This window comes from Vitis riparia, chromosome 13 (assembly GCF_004353265.1).
Source record: "Vitis riparia cultivar Riparia Gloire de Montpellier isolate 1030 chromosome 13, EGFV_Vit.rip_1.0, whole genome shotgun sequence".
In the NCBI taxonomy this organism is placed as follows: domain Eukaryota; kingdom Viridiplantae; phylum Streptophyta; class Magnoliopsida; order Vitales; family Vitaceae; genus Vitis; species Vitis riparia.
In genome coordinates this window covers 1486218-1510821 of record NC_048443.1, presented here as the reverse complement: position 1 = coordinate 1510821, position 24604 = coordinate 1486218, and the positions used below count along the sequence as shown (strand labels likewise).

The following is a 24604-nucleotide window of genomic DNA, read 5'->3' as shown; positions in this document are numbered from 1 at the left end:
TATATATATATTCTTGAAAATATAAAGAAAAAAAATAGAAAAAAGGTAGAAAATAAAAAGTGAATGATGTAAATAAAAAATAGATTAAAATCAATAAATTATTTTTATATGATATTTTAGTTATTTTAACTTTTCATATAAAGATTAAATAAGTTGAAAAATATATAAGTTTCTACTTAGTTTTGGTAGTTTTTATGATACAACAAATATGATAAAATTATTTTTTTAACATTTTTTTTCTTTTCTTAGAATTTTTTGAGAATCAAACATAACCTTAAAAAATGATCTTCTAATATTTAGTTTTACTACCAAAAAAAAAAAAAAAACAAAGAAACAAAGAAACCAAATAAAATAAAATAAATTGAAAAGTTATTTTTTTTACAATTTTCTAATCTATATATAGAATAATAAATAATGAAATGAGTTAAAGTAGCACATAACAAATTTTATTAATTTTAAATTTAATTATTATTTCCTTCATTTTTTATTTTACTTTTTTATTTTATATATATTTTCTTTTCCTTACATTTCCTCTCAAATTTACTAGAATCAAACATAGTCAAAATCTATATTTGATTCTTAAAAAGTTTGAGAAAAATATGTGAAGGAAAGAGGGTGGTTTTTGAAAAAAAATGAGAGAAAAAATAAAGAAAAATAAAAGTCAATTTTTAAAACATATTTCTCCAAAACTTATTCTCTTCTTTTTTCTTCTAGAATTTAATTTTTTCTTTTATTTGTGTGTGGTGCAATTTATAATCCAAACCAGCTTAGGCTGATTAAAAAATGTTAATATGGAGAAAAATAAAATAAAATTTGTAGGTTTTAAATTCCATTACATGTAGAGAACATATTACTTACAAAAATAATTGAATAATAATTGCTGTAACCAACAAACTCCCAAGTCTCCAACCATAGTTTATAAACCAACTCAACATATCACTCACAATGATTATACCTTTTTGGATTATCTTTATCACCTCCAAGATGATGACTTTTGCCATTCAAAATACTTAAAAAAAAAAAAAAAGGGTGACCCACAAGTCAACATATTAAATTCATTTATTTTCCTCAATTTCCTTTTCTTTTCAAAAGTTTTTACTAGAAAAATACAAAAATTAATCCTATACAATTGTCCCCTAGTACTAAAAATTAGAAAGTAATTAATCCCATAAAAGCCCTTCTCCACCTACTTGCCTCTTCCCTAGAACCAAAGACTCCCATCAATAACTCTCCATGTTGTAAGAAAGCCAGCTTGACCCATAAGCAAAGCATCATATGCTTTCAAGTTTTATAACAATTTTCTTTGAATAAACAATTCATCTGTTTCTTTCCAAGGCCCAAAACCCTAGTAATTTCCACACAATTTTAGGGCTAATTTGGTCAACCCAAAAGGTGGCTTTCCATGCAGAAGATGGCATTTTCAGTGATAAGACTAAACACCAGTGGCATTTTGGAAAGTTTTGGTCAATAAATACACAAAATGGGCTAACAAGATTGTTGGGTTATGCTCCTTCCCTCTCTAGTTTCTCTACCTATTTTCTGTTCCTCCAATCGGAGCCATTCCTAGTTTGAAGACCCTTAAACCCTTTTGATCCATTGCTTTCAATTCCGGTTCAAATTCACAAAACCCTAATCCAAAGGTGCAGTCCTACAACCTTTTTTTTGCCTTCTTTCTCTAAGTTTCATTGAACCAACAATCCTCTTTTTCTTTTTCTTTTTCTCTCTCTCTTATGGGGTCAAAAACCCAGAAACCAATGATGATTCTGAAGCAAAGTAGGCTCAAAAACCTAGTGTAAACACAAGGAGAATGTATAGCAATGCAACCATGCAAACATTTCCAGTTTTGGCCTGAACTGTTGGCCTTCTTTGTATTAGTTTTTTGGCCTTTTTTCTGCAGCATTTGGAATTGGGATCTTCAGAGAAGAGCATTTTAAGAGCTTGGAATCGATATTTATCGCGCTGTGAATCGGGTTTTGGAGTGGAAGATGTATGGTCTTGGTGGCTCTCAAGCATCCTTCAGTAAATTCTCAGAAGAAGTGTTGAGAAAAAGTGGAGAATTTATGGCCCCAGATGTCTATAATCATCAGCACCACCCCCACCAAAAACTCAGGCCTAATGCGGTACCAGTCTGCACCAAGCTCACTTCTTGGGAGTTTTGTTGATGGCAGCTCTGTCCATCTTCAGTCTTCAAGCCATGAAACCGAAACCATGTTCGCGAGGCTCATGTCGGGTAGTTCGGATTCTCAAGGCCTGAAGGGTGTTGGAGCTATGAAGCATGAAGAAGAGGTGATGGTGGAGGGTGTTCCACAGCAGAATGGATACTCTAATGGCTCCAGATGATCTACAACAGCCAGCCAATGCAAACTATATCCGTTCATAATTCAGCGAGTCCCCGGACTAATATGGAAAGCTCCTTTATGACTTCCATGGCCGCTGAGAATTCTATGAAGATTAGGAATGAAAATTGTTCCAGTCTTGTTAGGCAGAGCAGCTCCCCTCCTGGACTTTTCCCCAACTTATCTTCTGAAAATGGTATTTGTTTTTCTTCATTTCTTCATTCATTTTTGTTTCAAACTTGGTTGGTAGTTGAAAAAACTGATAGATATTAGCCCTTTTTCTTGCATAGAAAGTAGAAGGAAACATCCTGACTTTTCTCAGGAAAATAGAGTTGACTTTGGCTTTTCTATTAGTTTCCCCCCATTGAGTAGATTGAAAGAAAGTTTACAGAAAAACAGGAGGAAAAAGAGGGAAAATTCTAGGACGGTGTGAAAAGAAAAATTCAAGGAAATGGATTACATGTGGGCTAAATCTATGAATTTTTGCTTAATCTTCAAGTTCCAATGGAGCTAGAAAGTGAAACTCTAGCTTACAATTAGATCATATCGAAAATTTTTGTCCCAACTAAAAACCCTTATCAAATGACAGGATTTACTCCAACCAGGGAGATGGGAAACCTTAGAGCAGGCAACAGTATTAATGTCGAAGCCAATCCGTCGGTTGGCAGACTGAACAATCAAATAAGCTTCTCATCTGGGTTATCTTCTTGCAATGGACTAATACCTAAAATCTCCGAAATCAGAAATGAAAACATAGGGCTGCATAGCCCCAAGGATGGCAATAATGGTAACAGCAGATGCTACATTTCTAACTTCACAACAGATTCCTGGAGTGATTCTCCCTTCAGTGGTCTGAAAAGAATGGCTGCTGATAATGATTTGAAGATGTTTTCGGGTTTAAACAGTTTGGAAGCTCAGGTATGTGTATGATTCCTGGCAGCTCACTTTGCTATTCTTCTTGCTTCCTTTCAAGTTTACTGATGCTTTTATTTGTTCGGTTATATTAGAATGTGGATTCGCGATATCGGTCTCTTGGCTTGACTCACCATCTGAGCTTGCCTAAAAACTTCCCTCAGATCACTACGATAGAGAAGTTTCTGCACTTCCAAGACTCGGTTCCTTGTAAGATTCGAGCGAAAAGAGGATGTGCCACCCACCCCAGAAGCATAGCAGAGAGAGTAAGTCTTCTAAGCAGAATATTTCCTATTCCCATTGCCATGAGATGATGCAATGATTCATTTCTTCAGAATAATCATCTGGGGTCCGTGTTTTTTCAGGTGAGAAGAACCCGAATCAGCGAAAGAATGAGGAAACTGCAGGAGCTTTTTCCCAACATGGACAAGGTATAGACTGAAAACTTGATCTGCCCTCTTGCATATCTTCATGGAAACTGTGATGATAGGCTTAAATTTTTTTTGGGTTTTTGTCGTCTTGGCAGCAAACAAACACAGCAGATATGCTAGATTTGGCAGTAGAATACATCAAAGACCTTCAGAAACAGGTCAAGGTATAATAGAAAAACTACTTTTGAATCAAACACACATGATCCTCCAACCAACTCTGATCCTGATCTCTCCCCAAACTTTTTTTTTCTTTTCTTGCAGACACTTAATGATACTAAAGTCAAGTGCACATGTTCCAGCATATAATACTCTGAATTCCTTCATGGTCACCGAGAAAATAGAAAGGACAAGATGGGAAAATGGGGAAGAAACCAAAGCTGACGTCTGGGATTTTAGATGTATTGGAAGAATCGATATACATATAGTACTGGTAGGATGATAATTAGAAATTTTATAGTTTAGATTTGAAGGAGAAATGTGCTTTAGCTTTCACTGTAAGACTGATATCCAGTGTGATGTTGATGAAGCTAATTAATGAAAAGTATGAATTGCATAGGATATCTTGAAATTAATTATCCATTGTTGCTAAGGTTATAAGAAAATTCAATTTCCCATGGTGATGAATTTGGTTGGTAGCATAAAAATTTGCAACACTCAATGGCCTGAGTAAAAAATATCTATAAAATCAGGATATATATATATATATATATATATATATATATATATATATATATATATATATATTTATCGTTAATTTTAAAGCAAATACAAGACAAGGAAGAAATTAAGAAATGGTCTCTAGATTTCATTGATAAAAGTTTTTGTACAATATATACTTGTCCTAGTATGCGGTCAAACTAAAACAACCAAAAATTAATAAGAATAAACTAACTAAAATAAAGGATGTACTAATTACAATCCCATGATTTTCGTATTTGATTAACCTTCCTTATCATGCCCTGTCAAGATGGAGTTTTCGAAGAGAACACCAATCTTGATGCATAAATCTTGCCGTCATTGTTGAGATAAAGGTTTAGTCAAGACATTTGCTAGTTGATCATTAAAGCTAAAATGGGAGACATGTAGTTGACATTGTACGTTGAACTTTATTGCGAACAAAATGGAAATTGATCTCAATATGTTTTATGTGAGAATAGGAGATTGGATTTGCACAAAGATGGGTAGTGTTGACATTGTCGTAATAAATGGCTAGTAGAACATTGAGAGTGATGTCGAGTTCGATGAGAAGTGATTGGATTCAGTTGAGCTCAGTTGCTATAAAGGCAACCACCCTATATTTAGTCTTTGTTGAGGACCTAGCAATAGAGCATTGCTTCTTAGAGCTCTAGGAAATAACATTGGACCTAAGGAAAATGACATAGGTGTTGAAGGATGTTCTATCATTTGTATTACCAACCCAATTTGCACTGGAGAAGGCATGTTGTGACATTAGAGAATTCTTATTAATGTTTTTAGAACCTAACCAATCATTAAATCAGAAAAGTTATTAGTTTACGATTATTTAATGGTCAGGTTGGTGGTTGAATCATAGTCGAACTGGTAACGTCATAAATATATAATTTATATATTATTAAAAATTAAAATATATAAATAAATAAATTAAAATCAATAATATTAATTTTTTATTTTTTATATTATCAAATTAAATCATGCATAAGTATAAAAGTATTAATATTTTAAATTTTATTAAATAAAATATGTACAATATTTAAATGTGAATATATTGAAATGAAAGAAAGTTCAATTATTTAATTTTAACTAATTTTATAATTTCAAAAAAAAAATTATTTTTATTTAATATTATAACTTTTTTTATAAAAGAACATATTTTCTTTTGTTTGTTATATTAAGCATTAAAAAAAAAAAAAAAAAAAAAGTGTGGGTGAGTGGTGGCTTATGTCAGCTTCTTAACTTGAGGTCTAACGTTCAAACCCTTTTGGGTGGATTTGTGGCTCCATAACGGATATGGGCTATAGAGATAAGCTTTTGCCAAAATTCTATTAAATGTGAAATGTGGGCTTGAATGATATAAAGAGCAAGGAATAGGACATTGGATCGTTCAATTATTCAATCATCCGGTGTACTAGTCCGATTGTTGGTTCAGGTAGTTCATGGCTGATCTAATGGCTAGGCGGTTCAATTGAGGGAACTAGACCGGAAATGCCGCAATTGGTGTTTGGATCGGCTGATCTAGTATGGTTTTCAAAACATTGGTTCTTATGAAAATAAATACCATGAGTGATTGTGCCTCAAAGATAACGCAATGAACTATTAGAGAAGTGCATCAACAATGAACTATTAGAGAAGTGTTGTCAAGCAATACTAACACGTTGCTTGGAGATATTGGTGTCGACATATCATTGGTGTTGTCCATTTTGGCTATACTAAGAAGATCTTAGATATACTTGTGTTGAGAGAGAAGGATGTCAATAAGTTGGAAGAACCTTGATGCCAAGAAAGTAAGAAAGAACACCAAGATATTTGATAGAGAACTTAGACGCTACTTATAATGATAAGATCATCTACATAGACTAACATAAAAATGTGAGATGATTTTGCCGAAAAAGAAATGAAGAAGTGTTAGAGCGAGAATTGACAAACCTATTGGAGATAAAGAATTGTTGTAATTCATGGTGCCAAGCATGAAATGATTGTTTGAGTCCATAAAGTACCTTTTTAAGATAACACACATATGATGGTTGTTTGAGATCAACAAACCCAAACGATTGACTCATAAAAACATCCTTGTTGAGGTGCTCATGAGGAAAGACATTGTTGACGTCAAGTTGGTGAAGTGGCCGACTATGTTGGATGACAAGATTAAAAATTAAATGTACTATAGTTGGTTTGATCACCAGGCTAAAAATCTCTTGATAATCAATGCCTAGTTGCTAATGAAAACCTTTAACCACAAGGCGGGCTATGTAGTGATCAATCGAGACATCAGGGTGCCACTTGATTTTGAATACCTATTTGTAGCCAACAAGGTTTTGTAAGGTATGTGGAGGAACAAGTTCTTAGGTACCATTTTTTATGAGTGCAGTGAACTCTACAGACATTGCTTTACACTATTTTGGTGATTTAAGGGCTTAGGTAACACTAGTGAGTTCAATGTGTAGGTTTGGTAAGGGTGCATTGAGCAGAATAGATTTAGCATTGGGTTTGAAAATATTGTATTTGGACCTTATTTACATGGGGTGGGTTATATGTTCCAAGGTGATGGAATATGTGTATGGCTTTGCATGGGATTAGATTAGGGGGGAGGAAAGAGGGAGGGAACAAGTGAGGGTTGAGATGTGTTAGAAAACAAGAGAAAGAGTGAATGAAAAGAATCTAATATAGAAGACGAACCGTATAAGGAAAAAACAACAAGCAATCTAGATGAAGAGGTCCCAATTATGGCCGAGTCATTGTTACCATTTATTGTTGTGGAGATGAAGTTGTTTGGGAGGAAAGACATGGGAATAAGTTGGAAAGGGAGCCATGAGTGAATTGTGATAGAATTGGGGTGCAAAAGGTCAGGAATGAGATGATTACATTAAAAAACATCCTTGAAAAATATGACATGATGAAAAATGTAGGTTTTTTTTTCTTTGGGATCAAAACAACAATATGCACTTTGTGAGAGAGAATGACCAAGAAAAATACATGGCACAAACTTGGGTTCCAGCTTATGGGAAATGTAAGGTTGAAACCATGGATAACATAGACAACCAAAGACCCGGTTGGAAAGATTATGAGGGTGACGAAAAAGTGTTTCAAATGTGAAAAACATTGAGAAATTGACCTTAGACTTGCAATTGATTAAGTAGACAATTGTTTCAAATGCATAAGGCCAATAGGTGATGGAAATGGAGGCGTGATGGAGAAAGGTGAAGGTTGTTTCAACAATATGATGATGACATTTTTCAAAGAATCGGTTATGTTTAAGAGTGTGAGATGGTGTTGTAAGATGAGAGAGCACCAATCATTAAATCGATGATGGAAATGGAGAGCACCAAAAAATATCTATAAAATCAGGATATATATATATATATATATATTGTTAATATTAAAGCAAATACAAGACAAGGAATAAATTAAGAAATGATCTCTAAATTTCATTGATAAAAGTTTCTGTACAATATATACTTGTCCTAGTATGTAGTCAAACTAAAACAACAAAAAATTAATAAGAAAAACAATCTAACTAAAATAAAGGATGTACTAATTACAATCCCATGATTTTCATATTTGATTAACCTTCCTTATTATGCCCCCCCAAGATGGAGTTTTTGGATAGAACACCAATCTTGATGCGTTAATCTTGCCATCATTGTTGAGATAAAGGTTTTGTCAAAGACATATGCTAGTTGATCATTAAAGCTAAAATGGGAGACATGTAGTTGACTTTGTACGTTGAACTTTATTGCGATCAAAGTGAAAATTGATCTCAATATGTTTTATGCGATAGTAGGAGATTGGATTTGCATAAAGATGGGTAGTGTTAACATTTGTCAAGAATGTTTTTCCATGTCATCATCTCCTTTTTTACCTTTCATGCCCCGATTTTATCACAATTCACTCATGGCTCCCTTTCCAGCTTATTCCCATGGCTTCCCTCCTAAACAATTTCATCTCCACAACAATAAATGGCGACAATCACTCGGCCATAATTGAGACATTTTCATCCAAATCGCTTATTGTTTTTTCCCTATAAGGTACGTTTTCTATACTAGATTCCTTTCATTCACCCTATTTCTTGTTTTCCAATCCACCTCAACCCTCGCTTACTCCCTCCCTCCCTCCTCCTAATCTAATCCCATGCAAAGTCATACACCTATTCCATCACCTTTAGAACATATAACCCACCCCATGTAAACAAGGTCCAAATACAATATTTTTAAACCCAATCCTAAATATGTTTTGCTCAATACACCCTTGCCAAACCTACACATTGAACTCACTAGTGTTACCCAAGCCCTTAAATCACTCGAATAGCGCAAAGCAATGTCTATAGAGTTCACTGCACTCATAAAAATGGTACTTAAGAACTTGTTCCTCCACATACCTTACAAAACCTTGTTGGTTGCAAATAGGTATTCAGAATCAAGTGCCACCCTGATGGCTCGATTGATTACTACATAGCCCGCCTTGTGGTGAAAGGTTTTCATCAACAACCAAACATTGATTATTAAGAGACTTTTAGCCTAGTGATTAAACCCAGTATAGTACATTTAATCCTCCATCTTGTTATCCAACATAGTTGGCCACTTCACCAACTTGATGTCAACAATGTCTTTCTTCATGAGCACCTCAACAAGAATGTTTTTATGAGTCAATCGTCTAGGTTTGTTGATCTCAACCAACCATCATATGTATGTTATCTTAAAAAGATACTTTACGGATTCAAACAATCACCTTGTGCTTGGCACCATGAATTACAACAATTCTTTATCTCCAATTGGTTTGTCAATTCTCGCTCTAACACTTCTTTATTTCTTTTTCGGCAAAATCATCTCACATTTTTTATGTTAGTCTATGTAGACAATCTTATCATTATAAGTAGCAACCTCGTCACTATTCAATAGGTTGTTACTCAATTAGCGTCTAAGTTCTCCATCAAATATCTTGGTGTTCTTTCTTACTTTCTTAGCATCAAGGTCTTCCAACACTTATCGACATCCTTCTCTCTCAACACAAGTATATCTAGGATCTTCTTACTATAGCCAAAATGGACAACACCAATGATATGTTGACACCAATATCTCCAAGCAACGTGTCAGTATTGCTTGACAACACTTCTCTAATAGTTCATTGTCAGTGCACACTAGTACCTTACTCTTACTTGACTAGATATTCTTCACTGTCAATAAGTTATCTCAATTTATAAGAGTGTGAGGTGGTGTTGTAAAAGGAGAGAGCATTGTTGGATAAGAATTTTTTTAGAACAGTGTATTCATCACCATTCTTAGTATATAAGGTGATAATAAATATTTCAAATATTTTTTCAACTATGGCTTTGAAACGAATAAACATGTTATAAACATCAGATTTACGATTTAGTGGGTAAAACCAAATGTAACGAGTAAAATAATCAACAAAAATGATGTAGTACTTCAAACGATCATGAGAGTAAATATGAGAACTCCAAACATAAAAAAAACACTAGTTCTAATGGAGCAAAACTGATAAGTGTTGAATATAAAAAAATAAAAATAAAAACAATTTGTGTGCTTTATTGAAATGACAAGAATTACATGAAAAAATGGATTTTATAGATAAAGAGAAATCAAGACAATAAGAAGAAACTAAATAGTTCAAAATGCAAAAGAATGGGTAACCAACATGAGCATGCCATTTGGAGATATGTGCTTTGATGGTGGAGAAGGTAAGTAGTGGAGGTGTGACTGAACTTGATTAGGGCCACTCATAAACGTCATTTTTAGTTCATCCTTGTAGAAGCATTGCCCTTATGTGACGATTCTTCACATAAAAATAATTATATAAGAACTCAATAAAACATTGTTATGAAAACAAAATTTATACATAGATATTAAATCCTTTTTCATAGTAAGAACATAAAATAAATTAGTAAGCTTAAATTCTTTTTCCTCAGGATCTAGAATAGTAGGAACACAAAAGACATCAATAAGAACAAAAGGTTTAGAGTGGGAAGAAAAAAGAGTGGTGGATCATGTGTGTATGATTTAAAGACCTATGTTGTCATCAATGAGAATGACATAATTGCTAAAATGGATGCCATGAGTGAATAGATTTTAGAAATCCACAGTGACATGGTGAGAGACACCAGAATCTAGAAGCCAAGCAAGTGTAGTGGTGGGAAGGGCGACAAAGTGTGCATTAGCGAGGTAGGTTCGAGTTGGTAAGTGGGGTTTTAGGGCATGTATTTGAAAATGGAGCAATGTTTGGCGGAGTGTCTTTGGTGGTTGCACAATTGATATTTGTCAAGGTAAGGACAAGGTTCATAAGCATGGGTGGCTTGGTGGGAAGAGTGGGGTGATGGTTTTGATAAATGGGTAGACGACTTTGATTTGGATAAATGAGTGAATGACTTTGGTTTGGATAGAAGGGTGGGCGACTTTGGTTAATTGAGTTTTGAGGATGATAGGAAGGTGGTCGATGTTGGTTATGGGGTTTAGGTTTGTGAGAGTGGTTTGAAGGTAGAGTAGGCGCTAATAGGTGTCTTGGAAATGTTATTCTCCGCTTCATATTTGAAATGTGCTTCATGATTGAGGAACTTCTCATGTAATTCGTCAAAGATGACTGGACTTTCACAAACACAAAGGGTGGAGCAGAGATCCTTGTAGTCATCATCTAGACCACCAAGGATTTGTAAGATAAAATCTTTATGATTTGGTGGAATGTTGAACAAGTGAGTTTGTTAAAAATGGTTCCGATAAAATCCAAATATTATGTGATTGATTGAATGCCTTTGGTGAGGAGTCTAAGTTGTCATTTGAATGTAGTGAGTCGACCACGTGATGGTATGGTATAAGTGTTAGCCAAAGTTGTTCAAGCCTCATGGGAGGTTCGTGCGGATGTGATGAACCAAATGAGAGTGAGAGAAAGAGAGGCAACAATGACACTAAGAATGAGTTGATCTTATTTAACCTGCAAGGAATTTCAAGATTTGTGGTGTTGTTGAGAAAGAGAGGAGGATAAGGGCGGGTTCCATCAATAAATCACATTAAATCATAACCAATAAGGATGACATTGAATTGAAAACACTATGATGAGTAGTTTGTTGAATTGAGTTTGAGAAAAATCTGGGTAGCCATATTGATTAATATGAAAGATGAAATATTGTCATAGGGGTTGAGAATGGACGGACGTATTTGAGGAGAAAAGGATGTGTTTGAAGAGGTAAAAGAGAAAGATTGATTTTGTGTCGTTTCAACCATTTAAGGAATTTTACCTATGAGAGCTTAGAGATGCTTTGATACCATAAAGCAAATACAAGAAAATGAAGAAATTATCAAATGGTTTCTAACTTTCATTGATGAAGTGTCTGTGTAATATATACTTGTCCTAGCATACAATGAAATTAAAACTACCAAAAATAAGAAAAGGAAATTAACTAAAACAAAGGATATACTAATTACTACCAATATAAAAATACGAAAAGAAAACTAATTAAAATAAGAAAATGAAACTAACTAAAATAAATGATATATTAATTACAATCCCATGATTTTCGTATTTGATTGACTTTCCTTATTCTTATTAAATATGTATATTCAAAAAGTAAATCTGTAAATAGATTCGTGATGTTAGACATAGATACTATGAAAAATATGTTTTTTAATTACTTAATTAAGATGTAAAAAATTATCAAGCTAATAAACAAAAAAAGGTAAACATGATTTAGGATTATAGTTTGTCTCATTTCCTAAAATTTTTAATTTTAAATTGATATCAATTATTAACAAAATAGTTTAGTTAATGTCTTAACTTTTAAGGTTAGATTATTTATACTATGATTCTAGGAAATTTGTTTTCAAAGAAATGAGTTTAATTTTTAAAAATACTTAAAAACAATAATATAATAACCCTAAGGGTAGCTCAGTTGGTTCGACCTTGGGTTTGCTCGGATTAGTAGAGTGCGCATAAGTTGACACAATCCTTTGTGATAATTTTATCACATTTTTTTTTCTTATGGTTAGGTTATTGTATTGGAAGGAATTTTTTTCAATACCTACTTTTAATGACCAAAATTAAAATTTGTTCAAATTTCATCATTAGTTTGAATTACCAAAATTGAAAATCTGTTTGGTATCACTTTATTGTTGATTTTCAACCCATTTTTAGTTGAGTAAAGTGGAATTTACTCCAAAATTTTAAATATTCACATATTTTCTTGGAAACCAAACAAGAGAGTAGAAAATTTGAGAATGGCAATGAGAAAACCGTTAAAAAGGGTCCACACAAACCGTTGGAACTTTCCCTCGCACTTTCCAAACTGGCAAACTCCAAAAGCAGCATGGTATATATAACGCACAATACACGCCCACTCAAATGTCAACTGTCAATACTTGATTCCCATTTTTCTCTTCTACTTTTCTTCCAAAAACCTAACCCTAGCAGCACCATCTGATTTGGTCACTGCTTGGTTCGATTTCTTCTTTGGTTTTTTGGAAGATGTCGAATTTTTACAAGGGAGATTACAGTCAGAAGATCGACTACGTGTTCAAGGTGGTGTTGATCGGAGACTCTGCGGTGGGAAAATCGCAGCTCTTGGCGCGGTTTGCTCGGAACGAATTTAATTTGGACTCCAAAGCTACGATTGGGGTTGAATTCCAGACCAAAACGCTTGTTATAGATCACAAGACCGTGAAGGCCCAGATTTGGGACACTGCTGGGCAGGAAAGGTTTGTGCTTCGATTTCTTGTTTGGTTTAGTAATGGAGAACTGTTGAGTTTTTTAGCTGTGATGGCTGTTTTTCGTTTGATTGTGTTGAAGTTTGGGGCTATTTTGTGCGGTGTGATATGGTTTATCTACGTTTGATGAGGATAAGCGTGAGTTTCGGATAATTCCATAATTCATGATGTTTTCTCCTCTTCTGGTCCTCAGGATCTAGATTGGGTAAGTTGTTTGTAGCTCTTCTATTGATTTGTAGCTGATGGGTTGTTTTGGTAACTGGGCACTTTAGGAGGTTCTAGTCCATCCAACTTGATTTAGACTAGTTAATTTTGAATTTAAAAATTTTGCCAACAGAAATACATTGTAGGATTTGGGTACACGATGGATATCATACTCTCTACCCTCCCTCACTTGTAGGATTTGGGTTCACGTGTAGCCTCTTTTTTTTTTTTGGGGGGGGCTTACAGGTGGGCTTGATAAAGGTATGGTGGTTAGGTTTGAACGCATGACCTCCAGCCAAAGATGCACGGATACCATATTGAATTATCAATTTTCCTAAAAACTTAAGTTCATAGGATTTGGGTTCACAATGTATATATCACTCTCCAACAGTTTCATTGTCAGTTACCAACTGACCAATGTGACTTTTTATAGAATTTCTGTACAATTGAAGGGTATTTTTATGGATAAGTGCATTTGAAAATCCAGATGTTGAAATTTATTGTTTCTGTGGGCATGGCTAAACAAGTTTAAGTGCCAGTGGCAAGGCAAGATTGGGTGGGATTACAGGAATGCAGACAGGTAGTATCGACTGGGAACTGAGTAAAAAATGAGTTTAGATTGTTTAGCCATGTTTGTTAGAAACAAATTCACTAGTATAGGGTAACAATATAGTGTAGGTGAGTGAAAAAGTATACAAGGATGAGGGAAGACCAAAAGGAGATGTGGATTGAGGTATCCAGAGAATAAGCATGTTCACTTATAGTTTGATAGAAAGTATGACCCTAGATAGAGTAGAATGACAAAAGAGTATCCATGTGGCTGACCCTAAATCCTTTTGTTAATTCTCCTTGTGAAATTGGTGGATGCATATTGTAGAAACAGTTACCAATAATGTGTCCTTTTCTTGATTTCTTTCTAAATAACTCAACTTAAAGGACTGCATAATTAGCTCATAAAGAGTTCCTTAGCTGAATGTTTCTTTACCTTTTATCTTGTATAAAAGACATTGACAGAAGTACCATCTGTTCTCAGTAATATCATTTACAACCATGGGTATTATAACCTTCCAAGTTGATGAGGAACCCTTTCGAGTTGAATGGATACATTTTTAATTTTGAATGGACTTTACACTATTCTTTTGCTTGCAGCAGAGACCGTTCATCCATCTAGGGATGACAACAAGATGGGGTTTTGGACTGGCCACCCTCATCTTGACTCCGTCCTGATTATTTAAACATATTTCCATCCCCATCCCAAAAACAATTGAAAGGTAGGGCAGGGCTTGGCCGTATGAGAAATTTTCCCATACCCACTCCACCCCGTTTAATTTTTAAAATTTTTTAAAGAATTTAAATCATATTAAAAGTAAATATAAATAAAAAAATAAATATTTAATTTTTATAATTTGTTTTAAATGAGAATTAATTTTTTAATTTTATTTGTTAAAAAAAGGGAAAAATAAAAAATAAATTAAATTAAAATATTTTTAAAATTATAAATATAAACAGGGTGGGGCAAGGCAAGGCAATATCCAAACCTGCCTAGAACCTGCCCTAGGTTTTAAAAATTTCCGAACCCACCCATATCGTTTATCTTTTCCCAAACCCGTTCTATTAGGGACAAGATGGTATCCAAAAAAAACTCGCCCCATTGCCATAGATTAATCTAGTTCCAGGGAACTGCATGGTTCCATGCAGTATCTGCTTTGAATCCTTCTTTGTACTGTGTCTTCTTTATGGTAAATGATCTGTATTATCCTATAATTGTGTGATGTGAAGAGCATCCAATTGGGTTATACCAATTGGGTTATAAAATATGTGCAGACAATAATTTTTAGCTACTGTAGATTTTGGTGTTGGGGGGAACATATGGCACTTCAAAATAGTTTTACTTATCCTTATAGTATCCCTACTGTTACGATGCACCTGTAGATAACTTAGCAAGTTGCGTACAAAATGTGTTTTCTTGATGTGGATAATTCATAGATAGATATTGCAAGCTGGCCAAATAATAAATTCTATCATAATGGAGGGTTGCCTTGGGATTTAAGGGGCTTAAGTCTAATCAAAGCAGAAAATTCTTTTATAGGCTAGAACACATGGAATTCTAATTTTATTAAGATGAAATAATGATAAGATTGATATCCAGAAAACACCATAGAGGCCTCTTCTGGGTAAGTTGGCTTAATAATTCTTAATGGTGAGATTGTAAAGAGGGTATTGCCATAAGATTAGAATTTGGAAACTAAAGTTCTGCCTTCAAATGCAGTAAGAAAAGTAATAGTTTATGGAGCATATTATAAGGTCAAGAAGACACAAGGACTTCATTTGATGGCATCGAGATAGATGAATGAGAAGACTGTTAATAAGAATCAAATTTGTATATCATGAAAAATGTAAAAAAGGAAAATATGAAGATACCACATGAGGGCTGATTGAGATGTTTGGTCTCTAACCTGGAGAGACCAATGTGCACTTAGGTGAGAAATGGAAGCTAGTACAAATTGAAGATGATAGAAGAAAGAAGATGAATGCTAAGAAAGACATGAACAATAGTCTTATGCTTGGTAGAAGGTAATCATTTTGGAATATTCAACTGGAATAGAATCGTTTTTGCTGACCTCTAATAGTTGGGACAATGTGTTGATTAATTGATTGATTCATGTCATTGTTGAGGCTTAGTCAGGCTCTTTGGTGTACTGTTTGTGGTTGTGCATAAATATTGCTGGTTGCTTGCTCAGTCATCCTGTAAATTTTTACTTATCATACTCAGTTAATTTTTGGAACCCTATAAATGCTGATTCTGCTTTTAGTTTTAGTTTCTACTATGAGATGAAGCTTCAAAATAAATAAAATAGAATAAAACAAAAAACCATTTGAAGAACCTCAATACATAAAATGGGAACATTTGGGGTAAGTTGTTCATTCTTGCATCCTTCTGAGGCTCCAACAGTAAAGAGTTGAAGGTAATTCCTAAAATAAAATCATTGAGGATTGGAAATGATTTGCTCCTACTTTCATCAGGAGATGATCCTTGCTTTTCATGGAGGCCATTTACGAGGGGAAAGTAGAATTTAATGCGATGAATCTTCCCTTGAAAACCCTGTCAGTTAGGGAGCAGAGGTATTTTTAGAAACATGGATGGTAATGCTATCTTCTCCATTTTCTAAGCCAGCATCTGTTTTGGCTATTTTTGGAAGGTTTCGAGGAAGGGTCTTCTTTGGGTTGAGGTACTTCTTCTGGAGGGGGATGCCTTAGGTATAATTGATTGGATAAAGAAGGGCAATAGTGAGAGAGAGAGTAACCAAGAAGTGGATTTCTTAGTTAAGAGGATGCAAGCATGTTAGAGACATCAAGATCATTGATTGGAGCTCTTTATTTGTGTTTTTCTTTCTTTTCTTTTTTCTCTTTTTTTTTTTTTTTTTTGGTTTTCTTTTGAGGTGCCTTTGGGTTGGCTTTTTGAAGGAATCATTCTCCATGGTTGCAACTTTCTCCCCTTAGTATTATTATTTTTTGCATGGTTTCTTACCCCAAAAAAAACAAATGAATATTATCAAGTGATCAACTTCTCTGCAACTGTGACACAAAAATTTAATATCTAAATAGTTAATCCTTACTATTTTGCCTGTCAGACCTGACACAAGATGTGTTTGTTTTCCCTGTTCACCCTTGGTGATGATTTTAGATATCGAGCAGTGACAAGTGCTTACTACAGAGGAGCTGTGGGGGCAATGCTGGTCTATGACATAACCAAGCGTCAATCATTTGATCATGTGGCAAGGTGGTTACAGGAATTGCGAGGCCATGCTGACAAAAATATTGTCATCATGCTAGTAGGCAACAAGTCTGACCTGGGGACCCTTCAAGCTGTACCCACTGAGGATGCAAAAGAGTTTGCTGAGAGAGAGAACCTCTTCTTTATGGAGACATCTGCTCTTGAAGCTACCAATGTTGAAACTGCATTCCTTTCAGTACTCACGGAGATTTATCGAATCATCAGCAAGAAGACTCTTGTCGCCAATGAAGAAGTGGAATCTGGAGGCAATTCATCACTTCTCAAGGGAACCAAGATTATTGTCCCTGGAAAGGAGCCCAAATCTGAAGGCAGTAAATACAACTGTTGCTTGTCTTCATAGAACTACTTCCCTTTTGTCAAGTGACAAGTTGATTGCTGCTGTTTATAGTTTTGGTAATGCTTATTTTTGAGTTTTTTCCCACTTTATAAGCTTTCTTTTAATCTTATTTGACATGGTGGAAAATTTCCATCTTCCAGGAGATGATGACATGGCACTCCTGGCATATCAGCTAAACATTTGCTCCTTTTGCAAGGAGCTGTTTAGTGTTGCCAATTCACTGGCATATAGATTTTGGAGAACTCAAACTTACAGTATTGTTATTAATTTCATGTGATATTATGTGTTTTTAAACCAAAAGGGCCAAACTGTCTATATTTTCCTTGATAATGTTCAGCCACATTGCACTATTAAGTGTCTTTTTTATTTTTCATTTAGTTTTGTTTGGGAGATTTTTAATGACTCCTTGGGAGAGGAATGAGTTAAATCTGCAGAAATTATTGTCCCTATTTCCATTGGGTAATCGTAGTTCAAATTCTCTCACCCTTCAAACTGTATCCTTATTAAAAAATCAGCTGCCATAGTTCCTTCTCTGTCCATATACATAAGCTTGACATCCATATCAGTTTTCCTTATAATATTTGGAAAATCTGAGATTGAATGCCAATATGCCAAGGAATAGTGGACTTACTGTTCATACGTTTACAATTTTTCTCAGTTCTTACCTTTTTTGGCCTCTTAGGCTTTGCTAATAGAGGATCATTTTTAATCCCAGCATATCTAGAATACGAACCATGTAGTGGCTATAAAGCTACTGAATATGTACAGTTTAAGGAAAGTCTTTAGATCCCTAATGATAATAGCTATAGTAACTTGTATCTTTTTTGTGACTGATCAATTTTTAGTTTGAACTGGTTGTTATTACATGGAATCCACCAAACAAAGTTATAAGGTTCAACGCCCAAAAGTTCTCAATTTTTTCATGATCCCAGAGGAAGTTGGATTGTTTTCTCTAAATTTTAGTCATTTCACCTTGTTATGGTAGTTTATATCTTTTAGGTAATAAACCCACAATTTATGCCAGGCTAACACACCCCAACCCTGCATGCACAACTCTACCCTCAAGTCGAAATGAAAATTTAAGATTCTGGATTATGGATAAAGGAGATGGAGGAATAGATAGATAAAGTGACTCGAACTCCAGACATCTAGTTTATCAGAGCCATGTTATGCTACCAATTTAATCCAAAAACTTTAACATACTAAATAGTGGACCCACAATCCATACAACGCACTTTGCCATAGAAATGGAAAAACATTTCAACTCTATTGTTACTCTCCCATCGTATAAATCTTAATTATCATTCTGCTACATCTACCTTCTCTTCATCCAGATTAGAGCAATTTACTCCTATAAAGACTCAAACTATCTTGCATGATATCACTTCAAAACCATCCAGTTTGGTTTCATTATGGCTAAGTGATGTAGGACAACCCTAGGATGGTTGCCTACAATCAAATAGGTGGGCTTGGGTTTTTATCTTTTAGGGTTTAAGGAGAGGAGCAGGGGACAAAGTTTATGGTAGCAAAATAAAATAAAATATAGAGAAAAAAGATAACGAGAAGAAGGGATAGAACCTTAGAGTCGCACTAAGGCCTTATAGGAGTCTCACCTAGAAGAAAATCAATGGAGTCTAATCATTGAAATTTGCAAAGTATGCAAGAAAATGTAATATTATTAATAATCAACCTATACTTTGATTTACACCAATTAGCCTTATTTATAGACTTCTCAAATAAATCTAAAATCTACTAGGATTCTAATAGTGTATTATGACTAGTTCTAATTTTCCTATAACCTAATTAGCTACTCCTAATTTGACTCCAAGAAATGCTAATCTTAATTTAATTCCAACTAATACTAATGCCCATCCTCATCACTAAAACAACTAGGACAATCAGGATGGTTGTTTGTCCCTCTATGCAAAAGCAATGACTCGGTGGGAGATGAATATGCTCTTTTCAACAAATGACTTGGTGCTCATTGTATATGTCTTGGGTACTCTTGTGCGCTAGTTCTTTTGGCTCTTTAAATATATTCGGTTATTTATCAAAAATAAATAAATAAAATAACACACATGACCAAAAATGTCAAAACTCCAAATTTTTTAATATTGATAAATTGAAACATATAAAAGAGCCCTGAAAAGACAAAGCTTAGCCCAAGGTGTTTCAGAACAATATGTTGTATACTTCATGACCATTTAAACTACAAAGCACGATCTGTCTGAACTTAGTATATTTGTTTCAGCTGCTACTTGGGTAGTTGAATTACAAATCAAGGTTGATGTTCTGAACTTCCTGAAAGAGTAATAAAGAGTAAAAAGTTTCATCTGTTGATGATGGTGCCTTACATTCCTTAGGTGCCTTGTGAGGTCTCAATGTGGTGATGGTGCGCATCACCATGTAATTCATAACTGTTGGTACCCCCTACCCAAGTATGCCTTGGTACCTTCTACTTGATTATTTAAGATTGACGAAAAAATGACCTTGTGTGTGAGGTCTCATACAAATTGTACTGATAGGATGGATAGTTTTTGTCCCTCTTTAGATGAGGGATTGCTCTCGGTCATGAAGAACCAGCCCATATCGACCACAGACCACTTGAACATTTCTAATGCCCTATTTCAGTTCTAAATCAAAAGAAATGTGCTTGTTGTGCCTTTCTATTGCAAAATTTATCCAAGTTATTCAATTTGTGAAGGGAAAACTTGAGGTAGTTTGGTTTGTTATGATGCTTTTCTGTTGGGTGAATATGAAAACCAGGGCCACTTTTCCACTGGGTTTATTCACCAGACTGAAAGCCTTATGAGTTATAAAAATGCCTAACTGTTAAATCTAACACTTGAAAGAAAATATTTTAAATCGTTTACTAAGGTAAATGAGATACATGGCCCATGCTTTCTTATCCTTTCCCTATCTCTTACCAAACACACTCTTAAATCTAACCAACCTCTGTCCACCTTGACTACATGATAAATCCCTAGACTTAACCACTCCATCTATCCATAACAAGAAAAATGATCATGAATCTGAGTTCTCTTCACGCTCACAAATGCGCTATAATTCATTTGAATCCAATCTACTTTCATAAGGTTGAAGCATATTGCCTGCCTATAGTTAAAACGTATCTTCATTAGATTGTGAGTATATGTCAATATATTCTGTACATGCAAAAGTTCTTGTTTTCATAGTATAATGTGTTTATTTTTATCTCTATAACATGAATTTCAACAAAATCTGATCACATAATTAGCTCCTTTGCATGTAAAAGTGCTTGTCGGGTTGTCATATGCATAGCTATAAGATGTAAGACAAGAAACCTTGAGCACTTTAGAATGATCTGTTGGCTTGCATGTCACAGGAGTACTGTAAGCACCAGTGCAGCAATACTCAGGCTTGTTGAATGCCATGCATGCACTGTTACAAGCTGCAACACAACCATTTCTTAGAACTTGCAGGTCCTTGAGGCAGTTCCAGTTCAAGTCTGAAACACATGTCACTACCTTGCATTCACCAGACCCACCTGTAGGGAATATCGAAACTGGCATGTTGTAGCCATCATAAAAATCTACTGGGCTATTAAGGGTAAACTTTGCAAGGGTTGTGGGTGGCGCACCGCCTGCCCCAGCACATTGTAGAACCCCACCATGATCACCAGTCACACAGCCTAGAGATATCAAATGATCAGCTGCAACAACCCCAAAAACAGCCTGACCACGCCTGTGGTGCATTGACATCTACTGATTCACCTGGTCTTAACTCAAGCCTGCCATCCATTAGTTGAGGTTTTCAAGATCCAGGTTGGATCCCTGGCCATATAGTCTTCCATCATCTATTTTGCAGTGTGAAATTCACTGCATCAACACTAGAGAAGAAAAAGAAGATAATAAAACATTACTACTTGTCACAGGAAATGGAACATGAAGTTGTTGTAGTTGCCAGTACCAAAGACATAGAAAACCAAGAGAAGGTGAATATATGACAATGTCATTGGGGATAATGAATGTAGGTTGTGGAATTTGGTGTCTCAAATAAGAGACGACTAGAGATTTATATAGGGAGGTTCAGCAACACACCCTTGAAGGGGGAGCCAGTTTTCTAAATTAGGTGTGGGGGTGAATTTCTGTTGTGATGAGTGTTCTGTTTTTCACAGTGATATATAATTAACAGATTGCCTAGATTCTGTTTTTAAGGGCCAAAATTGTCCTGGATTTAGTACACCCGATTTAACCAAAGTGGGTGGCCAAGTATTGTTAGTTAGGACAGCAAAAGGAGCCTAGGATTTAGAAATAGATGTTTGGAGAAGTGATCGGTTGCCATCTGGCATGCCTTTGGTTGTTGGATTTTTGAGGATTGTCTTGGCTTGAATCCAATGTTTTAACCGTACACTTGGCAGAAAATCAGATAACCTTTTGATTGAGAATTGTAACCTTCTTAACCTTCTAAGTCCTGATGTTTCAGAGAATGTGCAGTTTGAAGTCAAGGTATTTGGGATACAATGTTTTTAGGACATTCTGGCTTTAACAATAAGCCCAATGATTTAAAAGATTGAAACCCCAACTCCATTGAGGACAAAACCTCATGTGGCATGCTTTTTCCTTTAGATCAATAGGGAAATAAAATCTACAAAAACTTTAGGTCTAAGAGAGTCATCAATTTGATTGGAAGAGCATATTTTGAATTTGCTTTGATTATACTTCTTTCTTAAGCATTGATAGTTCTACTTAACTGTCTTGGCATCAGGTTTAGAGCTTTACTCAGTGTGTCATATAAATCTGGATAACATCCTTTTTTTTTTTACAGATGGTTGTTTCTAACCTAAGACAATGAACATTAAAGGTTTAGATGGTTTAAATTAGTTTCTTTTCTCTGGAAACTTTTGGGAAATGGTGAATCAATGGATTTCTAGAATGACTATCAGTTTCCAGCTGGATGATACGATTCATGGCAGAGGCTCTGGAGTCTCTGCCATAGATGATAATGGTATCCATTGTAGATTCAAATACCCAGATAAGAGTGATACTAAAGCTTTTTTTTTTTTTTTTTTCAATAAGAGTGATGCTAAAGCTATCCCTCAAAAGGTTAAAGTTGACTATGGTGTGGCATATGAATGAGTAACCTATGCTCAAGGACATGCCTGACCAGATTGCATATCAGCTTAGCCCCATCTTCACCAACCTTTCAATCATAGCATTGAACTGCAGCAACCATACAATGCATTGAACTGGACACCAACAACATCCCAAGACAGCCTCTACTTCTACACCCAAACGGGACAAAATTAATGTTTTTCCCTTAGGTTGTTCAAAATCCACTCGTTCTTCTGAGGAAACCAAGAACCCCTCCAGTGGAACTCATTAGGATCGTACCATTTCTCAGGGTCTCTCCTGCTAGCATAGAGATTGATCTCTACTGCAGTTTTTTCAGGTATATTGAATCAGCTAATTATACAATTTTACAGTGTTCTCTCCTTGTCACAGCGCATGGAAGGTATAGCCTTCAGTGTTTCTTTCACAACTGCTTGCAAGTAGAGGAGGTTTGGGATATCTGATTCTGTTGGCAAGTTTGTTAAGATTACCATTCATTTATGAATTTTATTACAATCTGTAATTGCTGTATTTTAGGGAAGTTCATATTTTTTTCTGTTTTTATATTTTTAAGACATTGTTTCCTGATCTTCAGGACTGATTTTAGGGAATCAATTCCCGATTTTCCATGTACCTTAATCGTGCATATCTTTGTAACGACACATCTTTGATATCAATATGCAAAATTCATTTTTCAACGAGTCTAGTTCCTCCAACCACTAAATCTATCTCTTCTCTGACCTTGAATGCATCAGGATAGTTAATGAGCTTGGCTATTGCCCATTGCATCCTTCCTGCTGAGGTATCAGTGCTTGCAACAAATAGATCCTGGCAAAATGATAGTATGTGTGAGAGATGAAGTGGATCAAACTAGTGTAACTCAGTAGTGTCTAAATTGGAAAATCTAGGGAACAAAATCAAGTGGTTGAGCTTGAATATTAGCTTCATCTGCTACCAACATTAGCAATAAACCTTTCTGCTATAGTACCTTGTCTCTCTTTTTTGACCCATTGATTTTAGTTTAAACTGGTTCTCATCATGTGGAATACACCAAATGAACTTATAGGTTTTAACTCAAAAGTCGTAGGCAGTATTTCAACTTCAAAGAATTCAATTTTCTCATGATCCACATAGATTCTAGCAGTTTTTCTGTGATCTGACTGGAAGTTGGATTATTTTCTCTAAAATTGAGTTCATTTCTACTACACCAAATGCCATAGGTCTTTGGTCAATGATTTCACTCTTGCAATAGAGCATTGATCAACTCATCACTTCTATTATTACTGCATCTCATCTTTTAAGTCTTAATTCACCATTCTATTTCATCTACCTTCTCTTCATTTGGATTAAGGAAAATTACTCCTACAAGATCCCCAGATGTCTGTTGCATGATGGTGCTTTAGCACCTTTGTTTTTGGCTTCATAATGGTGAAGACAACTAGGATAATTAGAATCTATTTTTGCCCCTCTTTGCACAAGAAATGACTTGCCAGAGATGAATATGCTCTTTCCAAAATGCTAAACTCCAATTTCTTGAATGCTGTTCGATTGAGATGATAGGAAAACGTCCTGAGAGAGAATCTTAGTACAAGGTTCTTTGGAGAATATGGTGCATAACTTCAATATTTCAAGCTTAAAAGCATGCTCTGTTTTGAATTGTGTAGATCACTTTCAGTTGTTGCTTGGCTAGTTGGAAAACTTTTGATGTTTGAGATTGTGTGCTTTCCAACAGTATTCTAACTATAAGTTACATCTTAATCTTGAGGAAATTAAAGAAAATTAGTAACAAAAGATAAGAAGTGTGGATGTACAGATGGTGGCTTTCTACACTCCTTAGGTGCCTTGCTTAGGTTCCAATGTGGTGATGGTGCAATCCCCCTGTAATTCATAAGTGTTGGTACTTCCCTCCTAAGTATGCCGTGGTTCGTTCTACTAATTTGCATTTGAAGAAAATGAATTTGGTGCAGGAGCTCACATACAAATTGTACTGATAGGATGGATGGATAGGTGTTGCTCTTTCCATAAGGGATTACTTTCAGTTGTCAAGAAATGACCTGTGTTGTCCACAGACATTTTCTCCTTTTAGTTCTAAATCAA

At 35.0% G+C, this 24604-nt stretch overlaps 3 protein-coding genes across 3 annotated transcripts; 2 read left to right on the top strand and 1 right to left on the bottom strand.

Annotated features, from left to right (window-relative positions):
* The first annotated feature begins 2336 nt into the window (after window positions 1-2336).
* LOC117928962 (transcription factor bHLH130-like) lies at window positions 2337-4237 on the top strand. Its single transcript, XM_034849121.1, has 6 exons — window positions 2337-2532; window positions 2926-3254; window positions 3344-3514; window positions 3614-3679; window positions 3775-3843; window positions 3941-4237. The coding sequence occupies exons 1-6, from the start codon at window positions 2337-2339 to the stop codon at window positions 3983-3985; spliced, it is 876 nt and encodes a 291-aa protein (XP_034705012.1). The 3' UTR covers window positions 3986-4237.
* An 8526-nt stretch (window positions 4238-12763) lies between these two features.
* Window positions 12764-17725, top strand: LOC117927717 (ras-related protein RGP1-like). Its single transcript, XM_034847373.1, has 3 exons — window positions 12764-13071; window positions 16970-17473; window positions 17558-17725. The coding sequence occupies exons 1-2, from the start codon at window positions 12842-12844 to the stop codon at window positions 17418-17420; spliced, it is 681 nt and encodes a 226-aa protein (XP_034703264.1). The 5' UTR covers window positions 12764-12841; the 3' UTR covers window positions 17421-17473; window positions 17558-17725.
* Window positions 17726-19688: 1963 nt separating this feature from the next.
* On the bottom strand, window positions 19689-21157 carry LOC117927759 (pathogenesis-related thaumatin-like protein 3.5). Its single transcript, XM_034847419.1, has 2 exons — window positions 20741-21157; window positions 19689-19718 (listed from the first exon to the last, which is right to left on the bottom strand). The coding sequence occupies exons 1-2, from the start codon at window positions 21155-21157 to the stop codon at window positions 19689-19691; spliced, it is 447 nt and encodes a 148-aa protein (XP_034703310.1).
* Between the last annotated feature and the right edge of the window lie 3447 nt (window positions 21158-24604).